This window comes from Palaemon carinicauda, unplaced genomic scaffold, assembly GCF_036898095.1.
Source record: "Palaemon carinicauda isolate YSFRI2023 unplaced genomic scaffold, ASM3689809v2 scaffold82, whole genome shotgun sequence".
NCBI classification, from domain to species: Eukaryota; Metazoa; Arthropoda; class Malacostraca; order Decapoda; family Palaemonidae; genus Palaemon; species Palaemon carinicauda.
Genome location: NW_027172116.1, coordinates 121658 through 142824, shown reverse-complemented (window position 1 = coordinate 142824; position 21167 = coordinate 121658). Strand labels below are relative to the sequence as shown.

At 37.2% G+C, this 21167-nt stretch overlaps 1 protein-coding gene across 1 annotated transcript in view; it reads right to left on the bottom strand.

The window, feature by feature from the left end:
- Pkc98E (Protein kinase C) overlaps window positions 1-12529 on the bottom strand; it is an 85793-nt gene extending 73264 nt beyond the window's left edge. Inside the window, exon 1 of the mRNA XM_068369700.1 lies at window positions 11918-12529. Coding sequence (XP_068225801.1) covers window positions 11918-12244 — 327 coding nt within the window. The 5' untranslated portion in view covers window positions 12245-12529. The remainder of the gene's footprint in view (window positions 1-11917) is intronic.
- Between the last annotated feature and the right edge of the window lie 8638 nt (window positions 12530-21167).

The window sequence follows — 21167 nt, the reverse complement described above, 5'->3', positions numbered from 1 at the left end:
ACCTCATCTGTCCCTCCCTACCCACTGCCTGAAATAGCCCTCCACTCTGGACCAGACCCTATTACCCGGACAGTTCAACTTCCTAGAACTAGAGGACACCAGGCTCAAGACCGACGATGATTCCGAGCCCTTAGGACTTGATGAACGAGACATTTGATGCAGATCTAGAGGGCCCTTTTCTACAGCACATCGTTCCAAGCTGTTGCCTCGAGTCTCCAAACAACTCTAGTTCACTACATCGTGTTATTCACAGAATAGAGTTACAAGAATAATTACCATGATAACAGAAGCACTGTTAGGTTAACCCTTTTACCCCCAAAGGACGTACTGGTACGTTTCACAAAAGCCATCCCTTTACCCCCATGGACGTACCGGTACGACCTTGCAAAAAAAATGCTATAAAAATTTGTTTTTCATATTTTTTGATAATTTTTTGAGAAAATTCAGGCATTTTCCAAGAGAAAGAGACCAACCTGACCTCTCTATGACAAAAATTAAGGCTGTTAGAGCAATTTAAGAAATATATATGGCAAAATGTGCTGGGAAAAAAATAACCCCCTGTGGTTTAGGGTTGGAAATTTCCAAATACCCCGGGGGTAAAAGGGTTAAGAGATTTCAAATATTTTACATCAGAGAATCCCACAATTGACAATGATCGAATTATCACTAAACATTTAAGTGAGGAACTTCCCACTTTTCATAATCCAGAATGATGGGAAAGCTTGAGATAACCCTACTAGGATTTTTAGAAATTAGGGCCATAAGGCAAGCACTCCGGCCATGGAGGACACTTAGCAATGCCATGTAACCGAGGTAAAACCCTACAGTGGCAGTACGAAATGAAAAGTAGAAGAAGCTGGACAGCAGAGATGGAAAAAAGAAGCAGGAAAGGTCAAGTATAAATGGGTGAAAAGCGAATGCAACACTTTGCTCTTGCCAACAGTGCATCGTACGAGGAACACTGTCGGAACTAAACCCTTAAGGAGAGACAAGATTCAATTAACCTATGGTTGAATGATTATAAGGTACAGAAACTATAGTAAATTTCTTTTAATGGGGCGCATTTGCACAGACTCGCAGCGGTGCCCTTTAAGCTCGGAAAAGTTTCCTGATCGCTGATTGGTTAGAATTATCTTGTCCAACCAATCAGCGATCAGGAAACTTTTCCGAGCTAAAAGGGCACCGCTGCGAGTCGGTGCAAATCTGACTCGCTAAAAAAATTTAACTATAGTGTTCAAAATCCTTTCACTTATTAATTATTTGATTGGAAAGGAGTAAAGCTCAATAATAGATTGCAACCTTTTCATTATCAGTTACAGGATGTACTGTACAGTATCTTAATATAATAGAGTACAGTTTTCTTTTCAGGGAGGCCCTAGTTGTATGGATATACTTTAGACATATGAACACACATTTCGCTGTAATACTAATAGCAACAAATTATGCTTCGCAATAAAAGAAAAAGCTTCTGATTAACTAATAATACAATAGGAGTTGACAAATTGGAATACAGTACTGTATTAGTGATTATTCAAACAGGCTTTAATCCCAAGGATGTCAAATAATCATATCTCTACTGAAACCACTGAAGGAAGAACAGTAGGTTAAAAAATGAGATAATTAAAAAGATAAAAGAGAAATTGATGACAAGAATGAAACCAAAGTACCAAAAATAAAAAGGAGTTGAACAGAATATTAAAATAATGATTGTAGTATCTGTATTTTACGAGTCCATAGGTTATATATATAAGTAGTACAAAGAAGTACTGCAATCAAATGTAATCACAGACACTGCATGAGAGAGAGAGAGAGAGAGAGAGAGAGAGAGAGAGAGAGAGAGAGAGAGAGAGAGAGACTTAGCCTTATTTGCCTCATTCTATGTTTGGGTTCCCTCAGTATGAGGCACCTCGTATATTCACCAGAGAGTTGCTTATGCATCTTCCAGTCTTGGATGGTCTTGGATGCATCTTGACAGAGAGAGAGAGAGAGAGAGAGAGAGAGAGAGAGAGAGAGAGAGAGAGAGAGAGAGAGAGAGAGATGTGACCTTGTTAGAAGCCGCATTCAGAGACGTGTAGAAATGACATAGAAGAGTAGAATGAATAACAGAGTATTTAAAACCAATATTGTATGACCTAAAACAACCTTTTGTGGGAGTAAAAAAAAAAAAGTCAAGGAAAACGTCCAGTTGAAAAAGTGGCCATATAGATGATGTGAAAGAGGTATAACGCCGCTCTCACTCTGGTCAACTTTTTGCCGTCCGAAAACATTGTGCTTTCAAATAACTATAGGTAGATGTTTATGACTGCAAAAACCAATGAAGCACCACAAAAAGCAGATATCTATTGACAGAAAGTGACGTCCGGATGGTCACGACGTATGACGAGAAGGAAAGAGCAGCCTTTACTCAAGAACAGATTAGTTGTATGACAACCAATAGGGAAAACCATAACATCAGAGAAACGTTGAATCATACAGCACACAGGACATAACTAATAACTGTAGTCATTAAACTTCTTTCTGTAATTTTGGAAGACTGACAAAAGATATTCATAACCTCCATGAATGATATTTGGTAAAGAAGTTACACATAACTTAATAAGCATAAGACATAATTTAGTGTTATACAGTATAGATTATACATTTAGAAAAAAAACTTAACATTTCCCTAGTTCCTTAATATTTTGACGACATTAACTGCCAAAAGCACGACGGCAAATGGCACCGGCAACCATTAGGAACGGCATATGATCCAACTCCTATAATTTCTGGAGGTTATGAAATAGTTCAGCTCGTATCTCCCAATAAATACGGGAGCAGCTAGGTACTAGACACCACTATCTGGATTAGAATAATCATGACTTGCACAATCACAAAAATATGTGCATCTCTTCCCCTACACTTTGCTGTGGAATAGCTGGCATAAATATGAATAATATATAGCCACGTCATTGGAAAGGTAACTCGTCATTTTTTATCTCATTTAGGTCCAAACTGATACCAACTCGAAGGTTTTAAAAATAGTCGAGACAAATAAGGCGTAGATTTCTACTTCGTGAATCATGAGTTTGAAAACGGCTCGGGTTCAACATAACCCAATTAAACGACTCGCCTTAGAGAAAGAGGGTAAGGATTGTGGGTGCCCGTGGGCAAGTTGCTTAAGGCACATACTGCATATTTATAGAACCGATTTTGATCCCAAGCTATACCAAACAGTTGTTTGTTTAGACCCCTCTAAATTAGTATAATTATTTCCTGAAGTCAAGGCAAAAGGTGTGTTGGTCGCAAGCTCACCGCTTGGGATTCAATGAGCTACTACTTGGCTTAATTCCTTAAAACTCCTCTGGCAACCTCTTCTCCATTCAATATGGAAAGAAACGTATGTGGTAATGTCCCTGATTCGTGATCGCCAGACTGGGGTTCGAGTCCTGCTCAAACTCGTTAGTTCCTTTGGTCGCTGCAACCTCCCCATCATTGTAAGCTAAGGATGGGGTGTTTGGGGGAGTCTACAAGATCTACCTGCTGAGCCATCAGCAGCCATTGCCTGGCAATCCCTGGTCCTAGCTTGGGTGATTAGGGGGCTTGCACGCTGATCATATGTATATATGGTCAGTCTCTAGGGCATTGTCCTGCTTGGTAAGGCAATGTCACTGTCCCTTGCCTCTGCCATTTATGAGTGGCCTTTAAACCTTTAAACCAATAAAGGATAGGTCCCAACTGAGTGTGATATGTTTCATATCAAACAAGCCAAAACATCTTATTCGTTCTGTTTGCTTTAACTATTTAAAAAAACTAATTCTATAGATATGAATATTATTGCCATTGACATGAGCATAAGATGCACTTTTACTTTAACCCTTTTACCCCCAAAAGGATGTACTGGTACGTTTCAGAAAAGTCATCCCTTTACCCCCATGGATGTACCGGTACGTTCTTGCAAAAAAATGCTATAAAAATTTTTTTTCCATATCTTTTTATAATTTTTTGAGAAAATTCAGGCATTTTCCAAGAGAATGAGACCAACCTGACCTCTCTATGACAAAAATTAAGGTTGTTAGAGCAATTTAAAAAATATATACTGCAAAATGTGCTGGGAAAAAAATATCCCCCTGGGGGTTAAGGGTTGGAAATTTCCAAATAGCCGGGGGGGGGGGGGGGGGGTAAAAGGGTTAAATGACTTTTGTTAGGATAGTTTTTGTAATACAGGACTGTAAACAGTACAAATTAAATTAGTCATATTCATTCGGTTTTATAGATTGAAAGACTAATTTAAGTACTGTACATTGGCTATAAAGCTTGTCCAAAAATAGGGTTTGCTGGGGCAGCTGTACTGTATAGGAATGATACACACAGTACAGGTACAGTCAACACGATCAGTGTATTGTTTGCTTACCGTACAGTTATGTCATGTGCCGGCCGCTAATTTGTTGCATGACCCAATAGTTAATGCTGTGAAATGAAGGTGTACCTTACTTTTATACTTCGTGGAGTTAATGGTTTTCAGTTGATGGGGGTAAAGTATTAATCGTTTGTAAACATAAATAGGTGTGGCAAATACAGGGTTTATTATAGTATATACATTTACATTACTGTAATTAAGCTGGTTTGAAGACCTTGATAGCTTAACCCAGGCTATTTGGAAATTTCCAACCCTTAACCCCCTGGGGGTTATTTTTTTCCGGGCACATTTTGCTGTATATTTTTTTTAAATTGCTCTAACAGCCTTAATTTTTGTCATAGAGAGGTCAGGTTGGTCTCATTCTCTTGGAAAATGCCTGAATTTTCTCAAAAAATTATCAAAAATATGAAAAAAAAATTTTTTATAGCATTTTTTTGCAAGGACGTACCAATACATCCATGGGGGTAAAGGGATGGCTTTTGTGAAACGTACCAGTACGTCCTTTGGGGGTAAAAGGGTTAATCTTGAATTACTCAATCAAAGCGAGTTCAGCTATAGGAAAGCAAGATACGGTACTATTCCCCCGTACTCCACAACGGCGAGAGGTTATTAACATACCGAGATGCCTTTCTCACGAATTAAGAGTGCTTAAGTGATATCTATCAAGTTCTCATATCTGATTATCAGTTAACACTGATAAGTAAAAAACACACCCACCACAAAATTTGAACATAACGAAATAACTGTTGTGTTCCAACAGCTAAAAATTTGTCTAATAACAAAATCACAAACAGATACGTCAAACCACTATGATCGGTAAACAATCGTGTACTGTACTTTAAAAATACTGTACAATTAAGACTTTGTAGGTTTATTAAAGCAAGAAGCCACTAACGAGGAGTATTGCTGAACGAGGGTTTCATCCATGGTTAGGCAGTTAAAAGTAAGAAAGCGACATTGTCCTTAGTGTTACCTCTGGACAACTTTATACTCCGATAAAGAAGGCTTGCGAACAATACGCGAAAACCCACAGAAATCTATTACAATTCACGTATCAATATCTATAGTCAATTCTTTTTAGTGAGGCAGATTTGCACAGACTCGCAGGGGTGCCCCTTTAGCTCGGAAAAGTTTCCTAATAGCTGATTGGTCGGACAAGATAATTCTAACCCGTCAGATAGCAGGAAACTTTTCCGAGCAATAAGGGCACCGCTGTGGGTCAGTGCAAATGCGCCTCATTAAAAAAGATTGAGTATAGTTTTCTCTTCTATTCCTTTCAAGAATTTAAAAATAATAAACACTTCTTACCAATCTGTTTTCTTTTTATTTCAGTTTCTTGGTGTTGTATACATCTGTATATTTCTCATTCTTTCAATTCTTCTTTTACCTCAGTAACTTAAACCATTCCTTTTATCATTTAAAACTCAAAATCATGTATATTTCACTTTCATAAATGGCTGTTAGCTCAACTATTTTTCATACATTTCAGCATGGCCTACCAAAGCACTGATCCATTCATTCTTCAAAACCTACTACATTTTTCATTCACTCACCTGTTCTATTAACTCTCTTCTGTCATCCCATCACCATTCAACATTTTTACATCCAGATAAGCATTCACTGGTCCATCTATTTTTTATTCACTTGATCTAGTAACCATCCTCTAGAACCTAGATTGTATTTACTCTCAACTTTCTAACTTTAGAGCTCTCTAGTCTAGTTTCTCTTCCCTATTCCAAACTGGTCCAGTGGTATCTGCAAACACCAGCTTTTTCACCCTCCATTCTCACACGAAATCAGTCATCTCTCAAACACATACTCCAATGCAAGTTTCATTCCTATCACATTAACCTTTGATCTCCTGTAAGATTTTTTCTAGATCCACAAATGACGTATAAAACTGCTTCTCCTTCCCTTTCAGACTTCTGAGATACAAGTTTCGTAACACCTTCATTCATGCACACATTTCCTTGTCTAATCTCATACCGTTCTCCCCTTATCATTTCTTCTGTCACCTCTCTTACCTTTGAAATACAAAATCTTACCATACTTCTTCTTGGTATACCGGACAAGATAATGTTACGTACATATAATCTTTGCCCTCTATATCCCCTTTATCATACGCAAACCTCCCATCGCATATACCTTAGTCATCTTAGTCAATCCCTCAATCAACCTTTCATCTCGTCTCAATTGCAATGCTGTCAATTTCTGACACTCGCAGACTAAAAGCTTACCTGCTCTTCTTACGTTCTCAACTGTCACTCCCAAATGTAGTCTTAAATTTACGCTAACCATTTTGTAAGACTTATCCGTCAATTCAATTTCTCTGATATGGTTCTTGCGCTGGGGTACTGCTGTCAGTGCACCCCATGTCACGTACCATAGGCATTACTGAAGACTGAACAATCTTTGTAGTGACCTTTAATACCCTTGCTGTTAGCACTCCTCCAGTCTTCTACTTTACCTCTACAATAATACTAGGCTTTACGAGGGTTCTGACTCTCTTAAGTTGCTCATCCTTAACCCTTTTACCCCCATGGACGTACCGGTACGTCCTTGCAAAAAAATGCTATAAAAATTTTTTTTTTTCATATTTTTGATATTTTTGGGGGAAAATTCAGGCATTTTCTAAGAGAATGAGACCAACCTGACCTATCTATGACAAAAATTAAGGCTGTTAGAGCAATTTAAAAAGAAATATACTGCAAAATGTGCTGGGAAAAAAATAACCCCCTGGGGGTTAAGGGTTGGAAATTTCCAAATAGCCTGGGGGTAAAAGGGTTAAGTGTTCCACACCTGAAGGAAAAATATAAACGTAAAAGTATATATGCAGCATCGCTACTAAATATCCAACCCTAAAATTCTGTATGGCCTAACCTAGCATGCTGTATATTGTAATCCCTTGCAACTCCCTTTACCTAAACTAACCTAGGACATCGCATTCTACGCCATAAAGTATACTGAAGTACTGCATCTCTGAACGGTACACGGATAAAGTTATACCGTGCCACTAAACTTGGACGTCTGATTTTTTTTTTCCCTCCACCATCACAGGTAATGTGAGTTTGCCGAGGGCTGTTTCCATTCAGGAATATTAATTTTTTTTCCTTATTATTAGTCTTTAATACAGAACGTCCTCAACTTACAAGCTTAACCCTTTTACCCCCAGGCTCTTTGGAAATTTCCAAACCTTAACCCCCAAGGGGTTATTTTTCCCCCCAGCACATTTTGCAGTATATTTTTTTTAAATTGCTCTAACAGCCTTAATTTTTGTCATAGAGAGGTCAGGTTGGTCTCATTCTCTTGGAAAATGCCTGAATTTTCTCAAAAAATTATCAAAAAATATGAACACAGATTTTTATAGCATTTTTTTGCAAGGACGTACCGGTACGTCCATGGGGGTAAAGGGATGGGTTTTGTGAAACGTACCAGTACGTCCTTTGGGGGTAAAAGGGTTATCAGATTCCAATAAGCTGTTTATAAGTAAAATCTTATTAAATTTTGGCCTAGGGTAAGCATAACCCGACTCTTAAGTCCACGACTATGATTTCCAGGTAGATAAGTCTACTAAGTCTCACTTCATATAAAATAACAGGTTATTGCAAATGGTATTTTACTTATTGTATCAAATACTGTATAATATTTTATTACAGTACTGTATTTCTTTATCTTAGTACAGTATACAGTACGAACTTTTCATACAATATCAGAGATTTACGATTTCAGATGGATTTGTCTTTGTAAGTCGGGAACCGTCTCAGTCCGAATTTTAATGCAATCTACCTAAAACTGGCAGCTTGTTTTCCAATTCGACATCCTCTCAAGCTCGTCAAATTAACCTCTGCTCACTTCAAATAATCACGATATATCAGTAGTACCTAGCATCTAGCAGTACCAGCTGAACTCGGCTGAGTCCCTGGTTAGGCTGGAGGAACGTAGAGAGTAGAGGTCCCCTTTTTGTTTTGTTTCTTTTGTTGATGTCGGCTACCCCCCAAAATTGGGGGAAGTGCCTTTGGTATATGTATGTATGTATCAAATTGTAAATCGTTGTACCACAGTAGTCGCTTGTGAGGAGCAGCATTCGTAAATCCTTTTACCTCTTCCAGTTTCCGCAAAATGTTGGTACCAAATCAGTAGCTTATCAGTACTCTTCAAGTGCTTAGATACCGTGAGAACCTCTCTTGAAGTCGCCAATAGAAGTGTACATAAAAAGAGTGCGTGTTCGAGTACTGAAGGTTTTCAACTTACAAAATTAATAGAGTTCAAAGATACTGTTCATAAGTCAGATTTTGTTACATTTTGGCCTAACCTGAATTCCATGTCTATGATTTCCAGTAACAAAAGTAAAAAAAGTTGTGCTTCACGTGAAATAGATATCGGGTTATGACAAATATTATTTTGATTACTGTATTAACCCTTTTACCCCCGGGGTATTTGGAAATTTCCAACCCTTAACCCCCAGGGGTTATTTTTTTCCCCAGCACATTTTGCAGTATATTTTTTTTTAAATTGCTCTAACAGCCTTAATTTTTGTCATAGAGAGGTCAGGTTGGTCTCATTCTCTTGGAAAATGCCTTTATTTCCTCAAAAAATTATCAAAAATATGAAAAAAAAAATTTTGTATAGCTTTTTTTTGCAAGGACGTACCGGTACGTCCATGGGGGTAAAGGGATGGCTTTTGTGAAACGTACCAGTACGTCCTTTGGGGGTAAAAGGGTTATCAAGTTACTTCTAAAAAAAATTGTGTATACAGTAATTCATATACTCTATGTATATACAGTACGTACACACCTATACAGACAGTAGGTCCTTGGGTTAGGATGGAGAACCATTCCTACGACGTGTTGTAACTCGTTTAGATATTCAGTAAGTCAGGACACGTCTGAGTACAATACTGTACAAGTACGTACAAATCGAAGTCACTCGCCTAAGGTAAAGCAGTTAGAAAATCCTATAAGACATCTAAACACACTACATAACACGGAAACATAACAAGGGACTGTAACTAACACGTGGATAACATGAATACAAAATTATACCGAGACAACCGAACCTACTCCCAAGGCGGAGCGGGGAGAGGACGGAACTATGGGTGGCGGCATAAAGCGGGCCCAAAATGACGGAACTATGGGTGGCGGCATAAAGCGGGCCCAAAATAATGACTCATACACGAACGGGACCTATTAATAATGCTAGCTATATTAACAGTAACCACATAATAAAATAAAACGCAAATATCATCAAACGTAAATATCATAAACCCGTAGAAAGAGAGGGGGGAGGGATAACTCGTGAGCGTATAAAACGGAAAACGGGAAATCCACCTCTCTTACTCGAGATTAAGAAAGAAAACGAGAGAAAGGGTAACTCGTAACTGTAGCAACAGAAAACGAGAACTCCTCAAATTCCCTCATTTCGCAAATAAAAACTGTTGTAACCTACAGTCTTACTTATATACAATACTGCACGGCGTATCGCTCAAATCACGTCCACGTACTGTACTTGCAAAAATTCTGAACAAAGATCGTTCTAATCTCGTCCTGTGTAATTGCAAGTTACACCGTGTCGATTCTTGAAGTCATACTCAGTCGACAGTCTAAAAGTCTCTTCCAATAATACTGAGCAATATATCGCATGAGCTCATGTCTTGCATGTCAACTTATTAGTTGCTAATGAAAGGAATCGAACGTGTCATTATCATATCGCTAAACTTGATAGAGGTTTATTGCTATGTTCTTTGACATCATGAAAATGCATTTTTGTGCTTATATTTGTGGTGTAAATATATCAATCTGTCAATGAAATGGCCATATCACAGGTTAATAGTCAAAATCAAGAGCTATTAGTTATTCCTCAAAGGTGACCTACTTCAAGGTTCATCATCATCATCTCCTAAGCCTATTGACGCAAAGGGCCTCGGTCAGATTTTGCCAGTCATCTCTATTTTGAGCTTTTAAATCAATACTTCTCCATCCATTATCTCCCACTTCAACAAACGTTGTTCAAGAATATTTTGACAATTTTCTGCTTAAAACAAAATATATCTTTTAATGGGATGTTTAGTATGCTACTTATCAAAGCTTAACTGATCTAAAATTGGTAAACCTTTACTGTTGCACCGGCACTATGAAATATCGAGCCATCGCATTACTGCCTCGCCTAACATAGTAGTCAGTGTCCTTGTTCATTTTGATGTCCTCTCTAGGACGTCTTGTTCTTATAGTTAACCGAAGAATGTTTGAAGAATGTACTAGTAAATTTATGCTCCAAAAACAAACAGACATTAAAAAATAAAAAAGTGTTATTACAGTTAGAAAAATGATCAGAGTTTTTCGCAACATTCTATACGGTGGTTTGCCTTACCAATAAAATCATACGGGGAATAAAATAACCAATGAGTAGACACGGTACTTAATTTATTGACGAAGTGATACAGTACCGTAGCCATATATCAAGAAGTCGTTTGTATGCGCTAAGCAATGCACTATAGATAATGCATTATGCAGGTAACAATAATGTATATTGTATGTAAATTACTATGCAGATATATACAGTAACTTAACCCCAACTTAAATTGAATACCATAAATGGCCTAAATGCATATAAAATCTAGTCTTTAGACTATATATATATATATATATATATATATATATATATATATATATATATATATATATATATATATATATAGAGAATAAATAGAAAAATAAATCCTTATTTATCCTAAAATTAATCCTAGCCTATACATATATCCCTAAGCTAAGGTAGAATATAATATATAGCATATACAGTAGCCCTATAGACTAGACATTATTCTGTTCGCAATAGTTATACATTACTATAAAAATATGAATAAATTATGCATCCATAGTAAATATTGAATAAAATATAGGTCAGTTATGGCCTATATTTTTTTTTATTCTTGGAAATTTCTTTTATTATATATAGTTCAGGCCATTCTATTAGTACCCCTTTAAGCATTAAAAACTAGTTTTAATACTTTTAATGTCATTTCAAATTAAAATTTAATCGTTAATATTGATATATTTTTTATTAGGAAAAGATGGAGATAATTGATTATTAAATACTGATGTCTGAATTTCCAAGTCAGACAGACAGACAGACAGGTCTGCCTGACATCAGCTGTCAATTTACGGTGAGAGAGAGAGAGAGAGAGAGAGAGAGAGAGAGAGAGAGAGAGAGAGAGAGAGAGAGAGAGAGAGAGAGAGAGAGAGAGAGAGAATTATTATAACCCAACACTGATGACTTTTTTTTTTCTCATTTACCCATTCGCCCTTAGATTTGACCAAAGGTTTAAGGACGCCCTTAAGGAGGCCCTTGGAGCCCTTAGATTTGACCAGAGGTTTAAGGAGGCCCTTGGAGCCCTTAGATTTGACCAGAGGTTTAAGGAGGCCCTTGGAGGCGACTGAAATAAGGGCGGACAGGGAAAATAGGGGGTCAGGGGGGGTTTTCCCCTGAAGGGCATGAACAAAAAAGGGCCTAGGGGCAAAGACTCACCCACAGATCAGCATGTGTCTGGTTATCAGCGCAGATCTCCTCGAAGGGCACCGTGGCATCGGCCACGAAGTCATCATGGCCAACGGCGGAAAAGTGGAAGATCTTCAGGCCCAAATGGACGGCTCCCGCGACCTCGTGCTCGAACCACTCGTTCCAGACGGGGGTGAAGGTCTTCTGCTTGGGCTGGGTCTTCGTCCAGGGCACCTCGTCCACCTCGAGGGTCACATAGGGATCCAACGTCTTGTCCTGAGCGTATCGAGTCATACAGTCGGTTAGGCGGAGGTCGGAAGCTTCGCATATTTTGACTTTGATGCTGCCAGTAAACATTTCCTCTCCCCGTTAATGTATTAACCTGATCTTCTACAGGCGCTCGAAGCCCTGTCTCACCTCACCAGTAGGTCCAAGTAGTGCATAGGGGGGTCGGGGCGAAATTAGGGCTTGTGGCACCGTACTTCCATCCATTCAACACCATTCGATAAAACTGGTCGGGGTCTCATTACGAGCGTGACGTCACCAAAGAGCCAGAGAGTGGCTGATGGTGCTGCTCCTGATGGAGGGGAAGGAAGGTGTGTTGCGGGGACCGCTCCGCGGTCGAGGGATGCGTGGGGGGCGGGGCCCCCCGGGGCCGTCTCCTACCTGTAGGGTCACTCTGGGGGGCATGGTACTGCCTGGCACCTCTGTGGGGCCACCCCTAGGAAGGCTGCCCTAGGGGCAGGGTACCTCTGTGGTGCCACCCCTAGGAAGGCTACCCTAGGGGAAGGGTACCTCTGTGGTGACACCCCTAGGAAGGCTACCCTAGGGGCAGGGTACCTCTAGGGTGGTGCCACCCCTAGGAAGGCCTCCCTAGGGGCAGGGTACCTCTACGGTCCCTCTGATAGGGAGACTCTAGGGTACCTCTACGGTCCCTCTGATAGGGAGACTCTAGGTACCTGTAGGGCTCCTCTTAGGGTACCCGTAGGGCTCCTCTTTGGAACCAACCCAGGGAAGGGGCACGGTGTAGGTGTAGCCCCTCTGTGGCACAACCCCCCCCCCCCTTTGGGAAGGTAGGGTACACTGTGGTCCCACCCTCCTTAGGGGCTAGGCCCGTCCCCACTCGGGGAACATGGGGACACCCTCCCCCAGGTAGGTCTTGCTCGCCAGATGGCACTGAGCTAGACCGCCACTTACGAGATGAAAAGTGTAGTTTCTACTTTGTACTTTTGCGTATATTACACTTCGTGGCGATTTGTAATTACGCAATTACTTAATAAAATAAATACGTTTATATCTAATTCACTATTACAGCCCATAATCCATAGAAATCGTTACTTAAATACGGCTTTTCAAGTTAAAATTCTAAGCAATCAAATTCGCTTACCTCACCAAATAGGTAGAATTCCATAAATTGTCACTTAACATTATACTTAAAATAAAACTCTCTCTCTCTCTCTCTCTCTCTCTCTCTCTCTCTCTCTCTCTCTCTCTCTCTCTCTCTCTCTCTCTCTCTCTCTCTCTCTACGTGTTAATACAATTATTGCCTTAGCAAATGAAACCTAAACATACTAATTACCAACTAAGTTAAATGAATAAAAAGATAGAACTCTCTCTCTCTCTCTCTCTCTCTCTCTCTCTCTCTCTCTCTCTCTCTCTCTCTCTCTCTCTCTCTCTCTCTCTCTACGTGTTAATACAATTATTGCCTTAGCAAATGAAACCTAAACATACTAATTACCAACTAAGTTAAATGAATAAAAAGATAGAACTCTCTCTCTCTCTCTCTCTCTCTCTCTCTCTCTCTCTCTCTCTCTCTCTCTCTCTCTCTCTCTCTCTCTCTCTCTCTCTCTCTAAGTGTTAATACAATTATTGCCTTAGCAAATGAAACCTAAACATACTAATTACCAACTAAGTTAAAAGAATAAAAAGATAGAAAGAAAAAAAAAAGTTAGGAACCTTTTCATGCTATCCACTCATTAAGCCTGTAGCTAGGGGAAGCATGAATGGTACATACATTACAGTAGTTGGTTTCTTCCTTTTGCCCTACTTAGCACATGTTTTGTATTTATTTCTATGCTTTATATGCGTAATTACCACATTATTTTAATTCTTCATCCTAAGCTTTTCATGTTTCTTATTCACCGGTCTATAACTTTAATAAGTTTTTAGAATGATTTATTGTTACTTTGTTCTCTTCATTTATTTATTTCCTTATTTCCTTTCCTCACTGGGCTATTTTCCCTGTTGGAGCCCCTGGGCTTATAGCATCTTGCTTTTCCAACTAGGGTTGTAGCTTGGATAGTAATAATAATAATAATAATACAATATGTATAGCTATGTAGCTCACAAGCTGACTATATCATGCTATGGTTCGTGTGGGTAAAACATTAAAAAGTCTAGCGTGTAATGTAGCCTTTTTAATCATCTAACTACATAATCGGATTAATAAACTCCATATATAAACATTATCACACAATACTACTTTCATGTGATAAAGCATAAGTAAAAACTTTTTAATATACTAATGGAGAGAAAGAATAAACATCTATATTCCTCTGTAAATTCTGGAAAGACGGTAATAACCATCCTCATAATGGTATGTCACTTTTCCCTAAAATAGTGGTTTACAATTGACAAATTCACCAACAATCAAAATATGGCTTGCTGTTACCTATCTACAAAAGAATTATCAGTACATTAATGATGGGTGTAAAGTTTTAAGACAATAGACTGTTGGAGTAGCCTACTTAAACTTGTAACTAGTGTTCATAATGATATATTAGTATAATAAATCTTGCTGAACTCTCTTTCTTAAATTCAAAGAACCTGATGTTCTGTTAACCTCATTATTTGTAAACAAATATATTTGCCAATGCTTAAAAACTAGACTCATACTGTATTCAGTATTTGTAAAATTATATATTTATCAAAACTTTACACCTAGACTCATCCTGTTATCATTATTTGTAAAAAGACATATATTTCAAAACTTTAGATTCCTAGACTCATCCTGTTATCCATAATATTTGTAAAAAGATATATTTGTCAAAACTTTACACCTAGACTTATCCTATCATTATCATAATTTGTAAAATGATAAATTTGCCAAAACTTCACGCCTAGACTCATCCTGTTATTATTTGTAAAAAGATATATTAGTCAAAACTTTATACCTAGACTCATCCTTTTATTATTATCTGTAAAAAGATATATTAGTCAAAACTTTATACCTAGACTCATCCTGTTATTATTTGTAAAAAGATATATTAGTCAAAACTTTATACCTAGACTTATCCTTTTATTATTATTTGTAAAAAGATATAATAGTCAAAACTTTATACCTAGACTCATCCTTTTATTATTATCTGTAAAAAGATATATTAGTCAAAACTTTAAACTCCTAGACTCATCCTATTCTCATTATTTCTAAAACTATTTGTAAAAACTCCAAACCTAGACTCAGACGCTAGTCAAGAAATAAATATATCTAGGCAATGGTGATTTAACACATGAAACAGGGGTGTGTGTGTGTGTGTGTGTGTGTGTGTGTGTGTGTGTGTGTGTGTGTGTGTAGGGGAGAGCAGGTTTAGTAGGCCAGGTGAAGGCCAATAGCAGGCCCTCCAGAATTAATTGGGAAGATTGGAACGAACTGGTTTGGTCACCCAAGCAAAGTAGCCAGTGCAACACCTCGTGGTTCTAACCACACAACACTTTTTTTCAACCGTTTCAAACATGATTCAAATTCGAAACCAGCTTTCAAATTAATTTTTATTATTATACTAGTATATGCGACCCGTCAAAAACACAGCTAAATATTTACACATGCACACACACTTCTAAAGATTTAACCCACTCCCCCTTTCCTAAATACAACCCCTCTTCCCAGGTATGACTACTCCCTCTGCCTCCTAACCATATATATATATATATATATATATATATATATATATATATATATATATATATATATAAACCAGACAATTGCTCTTAGTTATGTAGGGAAGATTATGATGATGATGATGATGATTATTATTATTATTATCATTATCACAAACTAAGCTACAGCACTACTTGGAAAACCAGGACTCCAATGGGAAAAATAGCCCAGTGAGGAAAAGAATTAAGGAAATAAATAAACCGAAAGATAACTATTTATGAATCTAAGTCCATTCACCTCTGAGGTATATTTTTGTTGATTTTTGCCTTTCTACTGGGCCCCTAAATCTCTTAGTACCCTGGCCTGTAAGAATGATATTACAATAAAAACATTTATGAGATCAATCTTATCGATTCCCCACTTTCAACTGGTCAAGATATATTTGGTGGAGCATTTGAAGGCTTCGGGGAACAATTCAAATCCATTATACGAATAGAATCTCAAATTGAATCTTAACTTTTCGAGTTAAGTCAGACGCTGACTGGCGTAGTCTATCTCCTTGAGACTAAAATTGGGGAAAAAATCAGATGGTTTAAATAGGAGAAATATTGGTTAATTTTATCATATTAAATGATATTTAATATCACATGTGAAATATAACACTTATTTTTATTACTGAGAAGGCTTGAAATTTAACCTTTGTACTGTATTAATTTTTTTTTTCAAATATGGTACTTTACTGTGTATATTATTATTATTATTATTATTATTATTATTATTATTATTATTATTATTATTATTAGCTAGGCTACAACCCTAGTTGGAAAAGCAAGATGCTATTATAAGCCAAAGGGCTTCAATAAGAAAAAATAGCTCAGTGAGGAAAGGAAATAGGGAAATGAATAAACGATATGAGAAAAAAAAAATATTACATATAAATCCGTTGGATCGCCAAAAATCTCGCAAAAAAGTATATATACTTATAAGATTATAAAAAACATTCCTAATATATTGGTATTTTGAAAAATTATTTTATTAGTTGCTCGCCATACTCAAAGTCCTGTTAAATATTATTCATTGTAGGTAACTTAAGTCACTTCCTTTAAGCATAAATAAAAAATACATAACACTCCTATATAATTCTGAGAAGTCTAACCCTATTTTAAGGCATTCTATAGAAAGTATTGTAGAGTTTATTTATATTTATATCTGTTTAATGTTAGCTTTTTTTAATGTGGTTTAATATTGTCTCAAGAATTTAACTTTTGGTAGGGTTTAATATTGGCTTAGGTGTCTAAACAATTTCGCTTTTCATAGGGTTCAGTATCAACTTATGTGTCTATACAATTTGGCTTTTGATAATGTTTAATATTGGCTTATATGTCTAAACAATTTTGCCTTTGATAGGGTTTAATATTGGCTTACGCGTCTAAACAATTTAAGGACGTTAATATTTACCTTTCGATAGGGTTTAATGTTGGCTTCAAAAGTGCCAATGATTTACCTTTTGATATGGTTTAATATTGGCTTAAGGCCGTCAATAATTAAGCTCTTGATAGACTTTAATATTAGCGTACGTTCGTCAATCATCCACATTTTAACGAGGTTTAATATTGGCGTACGTTTGACAATAATTCATATTTTTCAACGAGGTTTAATACTGACATACGTTTAACAATAATCCACCTTTTTAACGAGGTTTAATATTGGCATGCGTTTGACAATAATACGCCTTTTTAACGAGGTTTAATAATGGCGTACGTTTGACAATAAACCACATTTTAACGAGGTTTAATATTGGCGTACGTTTGACAATAATCCACCTTTTTAACGAGGTTTAATATTGGCATACGTTTGACAATAATCCACCTTTTTAACGAGGTTTAACATTGGCATACGTTTGACAATAATCTACCTTTTTAACGAGGTTTAATATTGGCATACGTTTGACAATAATCCACCCTTTTAACGAGGTTTAACATTGGCATACGTTTGACAATAATCTACCTTTTTAACGAGGTTTAACATTGGCATACGTTTGACAATGATCCACCCTTTTAACGAGGTTTAACATTGGCATACGTTTGACAATAATCTACCTTTTTAACGAGGTTTAACATTGGCATACGTTTGACAATAATCCACCTTTTTAACGAGGTTTAACATTGGCATACGTTTGACAATAATCTACCTTTTTAACGAGGTTTAATATTGGCATACGTTTGACAATAATCTACCTTTTTAACGAGGTTTAATATTGGCATACGTTTGACAATAATCCACCTTTTTAACGAGGTTTAACATTGGCATACGTTTGACAATAATCTACCTTTTTAACGAGGTTTAACATTGGCATACGTTTGACAATAATCCACCTTTTTAACGAGGTTTAACATTGGCATACGTTTGACAATAATCTACCTTTTTAACGAGGTTTAATATTGGCATACGTTTGACAATAATCTACCTTTTTAACGAGGTTTAATATTGGCATACGTTTGACAATAATCCACCTTTTTAACGAGGTTTAACATTGGCATACGTTTGACAATAATCTACCTTTTTAACGAGGTTTAACATTGGCATACGTTTGACAATAATCCACCTTTTTAACGAGGTTTAACATTGGCATACGTTTGACAATAATCTACCTTTTTAACGAGGTTTAATATTGGCATACGTTTGACAATAATCTACCTTTTTAACGAGGTTTAATATTGGCATACGTTTGACAATAATCCACCCTTTTAACGAGGTTTAACATTGGCATACGTTTGACAATAATCTACCTTTTTAACGAGGTTTAACATTGGCATACGTTTGACAATGATCCACCCTTTTAACGAGGTTTAACATTGGCATACGTTTGACAATAATCTACCTTTTTAACGAGGTTTAACATTGGCATACGTTTGACAATAATCCACCTTTTTAACGAGGTTTAACATTGGCATACGTTTGACAATAATCTACCTTTTTAACGAGGTTTAATATTGGCATACGTTTGACAATAATCTACCTTTTTAACGAGGTTTAATATTGGCATACGTTTGACAATAATCTACCTTTTTAACGAGGTTTAATATTGGCATACGTTTGACAATAATCCACCTTTTTAACGAGGTTTAACATTGGCATACGTTTGACAATAATCTACCTTTTTAACGAGGTTTAACATTGGCATACGTTTGACAATAATCCACCTTTTTAACGAGGTTTAACATTGGCATACGTTTGACAATAATCTACCTTTTTAACGAGGTTTAACATTGGCATGCGTTTGACAACAATCTGCATTTTTAACAAGGTTTAATGTTAGCGTACGTGCATCAATAACCAAATATTTTAACCAGGTTTAATTTTGGCATTCTCCAGGGCGTCATGGCGACTTACAACGGCGTTTCAGATAATTATCAATTCTGCCTGTGTCCTGCCAGTGGAGGTACTGCGTGTTAACTAGGGTGTGGTGGTTTATTCAATGTGCATTTGCTCGCTGCATTCTTAATGAAAGGATATATTACAAGGACGGTTTATTCTGTTGTTTTCATTGAAGGATAACTATTTGGAGTCGTGTGCCCTTGGGCGGGTATCTTGTCAGGTGACGGTTGGTGATAAAATTGGCTCTTATAGGCCTACTGGCTACAGGCTACAGAGTCCTACTTATAGACCTACTGTCTACAGGCTACAGAGTCCTACTTATAGACCTACTGTCTACAGGCTACAGAGTCCTACTTATAGACCTACTGTCTACAGGCTACAGAGTCCTACTTATAGACCTACTGTCTACAGGCTACAGAGTCCTACTAATTGACCTAATGGCTACATGCTAGATTCCTACCTATAGGCCTGCTGGCTACTGGCTACAGAGTCCTACTTATGTCTACTAGCTACAGGTTACAGAGTCCTACTGGCTACAAAATCCTACTTATAGGCCTAAGGGCTACAGGCTACATAGTCCTACTTATAGGCCTACTGGCTACAGGCTACAGAGTCCTACTTATAGATCTAATGGCTTCAGGCTACGGAGTCTTACTTATAGGCCTACTGGCTACAGGCTACAGAGTCCTACTTATAGATCTAATGGCTTCAGGCTACGGAGTCCTACTTATAGGCCTACTAGCTACATGCTACAGGATCCTACTTATAGGCTTATTGGCTACAGGCTACATAATCCTAGGTAGCAGGTTAGCCAGGCCGCCTGCCACCCGTTGAGATACTACCGCTAAAGAGTTAGGGGTCCTTTGACTGGCTAAACAGTACTATATTGGATCTTTCTCTCTGGTTAGTGTTCACTTTCCCTTTGCCTACACATACACCGAATTATCTGGCCTATTCTTTACAGATTTTCTTCTGTCCTCATACACCTGACAACACTGAAATTACCAAATAATTCTTCTTCTCTCAAGGGGTTAACTACTGCACTGTAATTGTTCAGTGGCTATTTTCCTCTTGGTAAGGGTAGAAGGGACTCTTTAGCTATGGTAAGCAGCTCTTCAAGGAGAAGGACACTCCAAAATCAAACCGTTCTTCTCTAGTCTTGGGTAGTGTCATAGCCTCTGTACCATGGCCTTCCACTGTCTTGAGTTAGAGTTCTCTTGCTTGAGGGTACACTCAGGCACACTATTCTATCTTATTTCTCTTCCTCTCATCTTGTCAAGTTTTTATATAATAAATATTTATTTTGAAATATTTCATTTTTCCTTGTTTCCTTTCCTCACTGGACTATTTTCCCTGTTGGGGCCCCTGGGTTTATAGAATCCCACTTTTCCAACTAGGTTTGTAGCTTAGCAAATAATAATAATAATAATAATAATAATAATAATAATAATAACGAAGGCACATTGGAAACTCTACGGGATTTACACTCCCATTTTCAACTATCGAGATTCGATCATCAATAATATTCTTCAAGATCAAAATGCCGCTCGCATTAGATCCCTAAGCTTAGTGGTATATCACTGCCATCGCATTCAAAAGGTCCGCGATTTGATCCCGCTATACTAAGGATATTCAACCTTGAATCTCCATCCTAAAAAACTTTCTGAGGAAAAAGTTTTAACCTGATTTTTTTATTATAAAACTATTATTAGATTAAGAAACTCCATTTTTTGGTCATTTTTTTTCAATATATAAGTGATTGAAATGATTATACACACACACACACACACACACACACACACACACACACACACATATATATATATATATATATATATATATATATATATATATATATATATATATATATATATATATATATATATACCTCAGTGTACTACACTTAGGAAATCGTACACAACACTTATATAATGTGTATCTACATCCTTCCCAAGTGTTCCATACAGAGGAATACAGCACCAGTACGAAGGACCCTAACAGCATGTCCTACAGGATGGGCAAAAC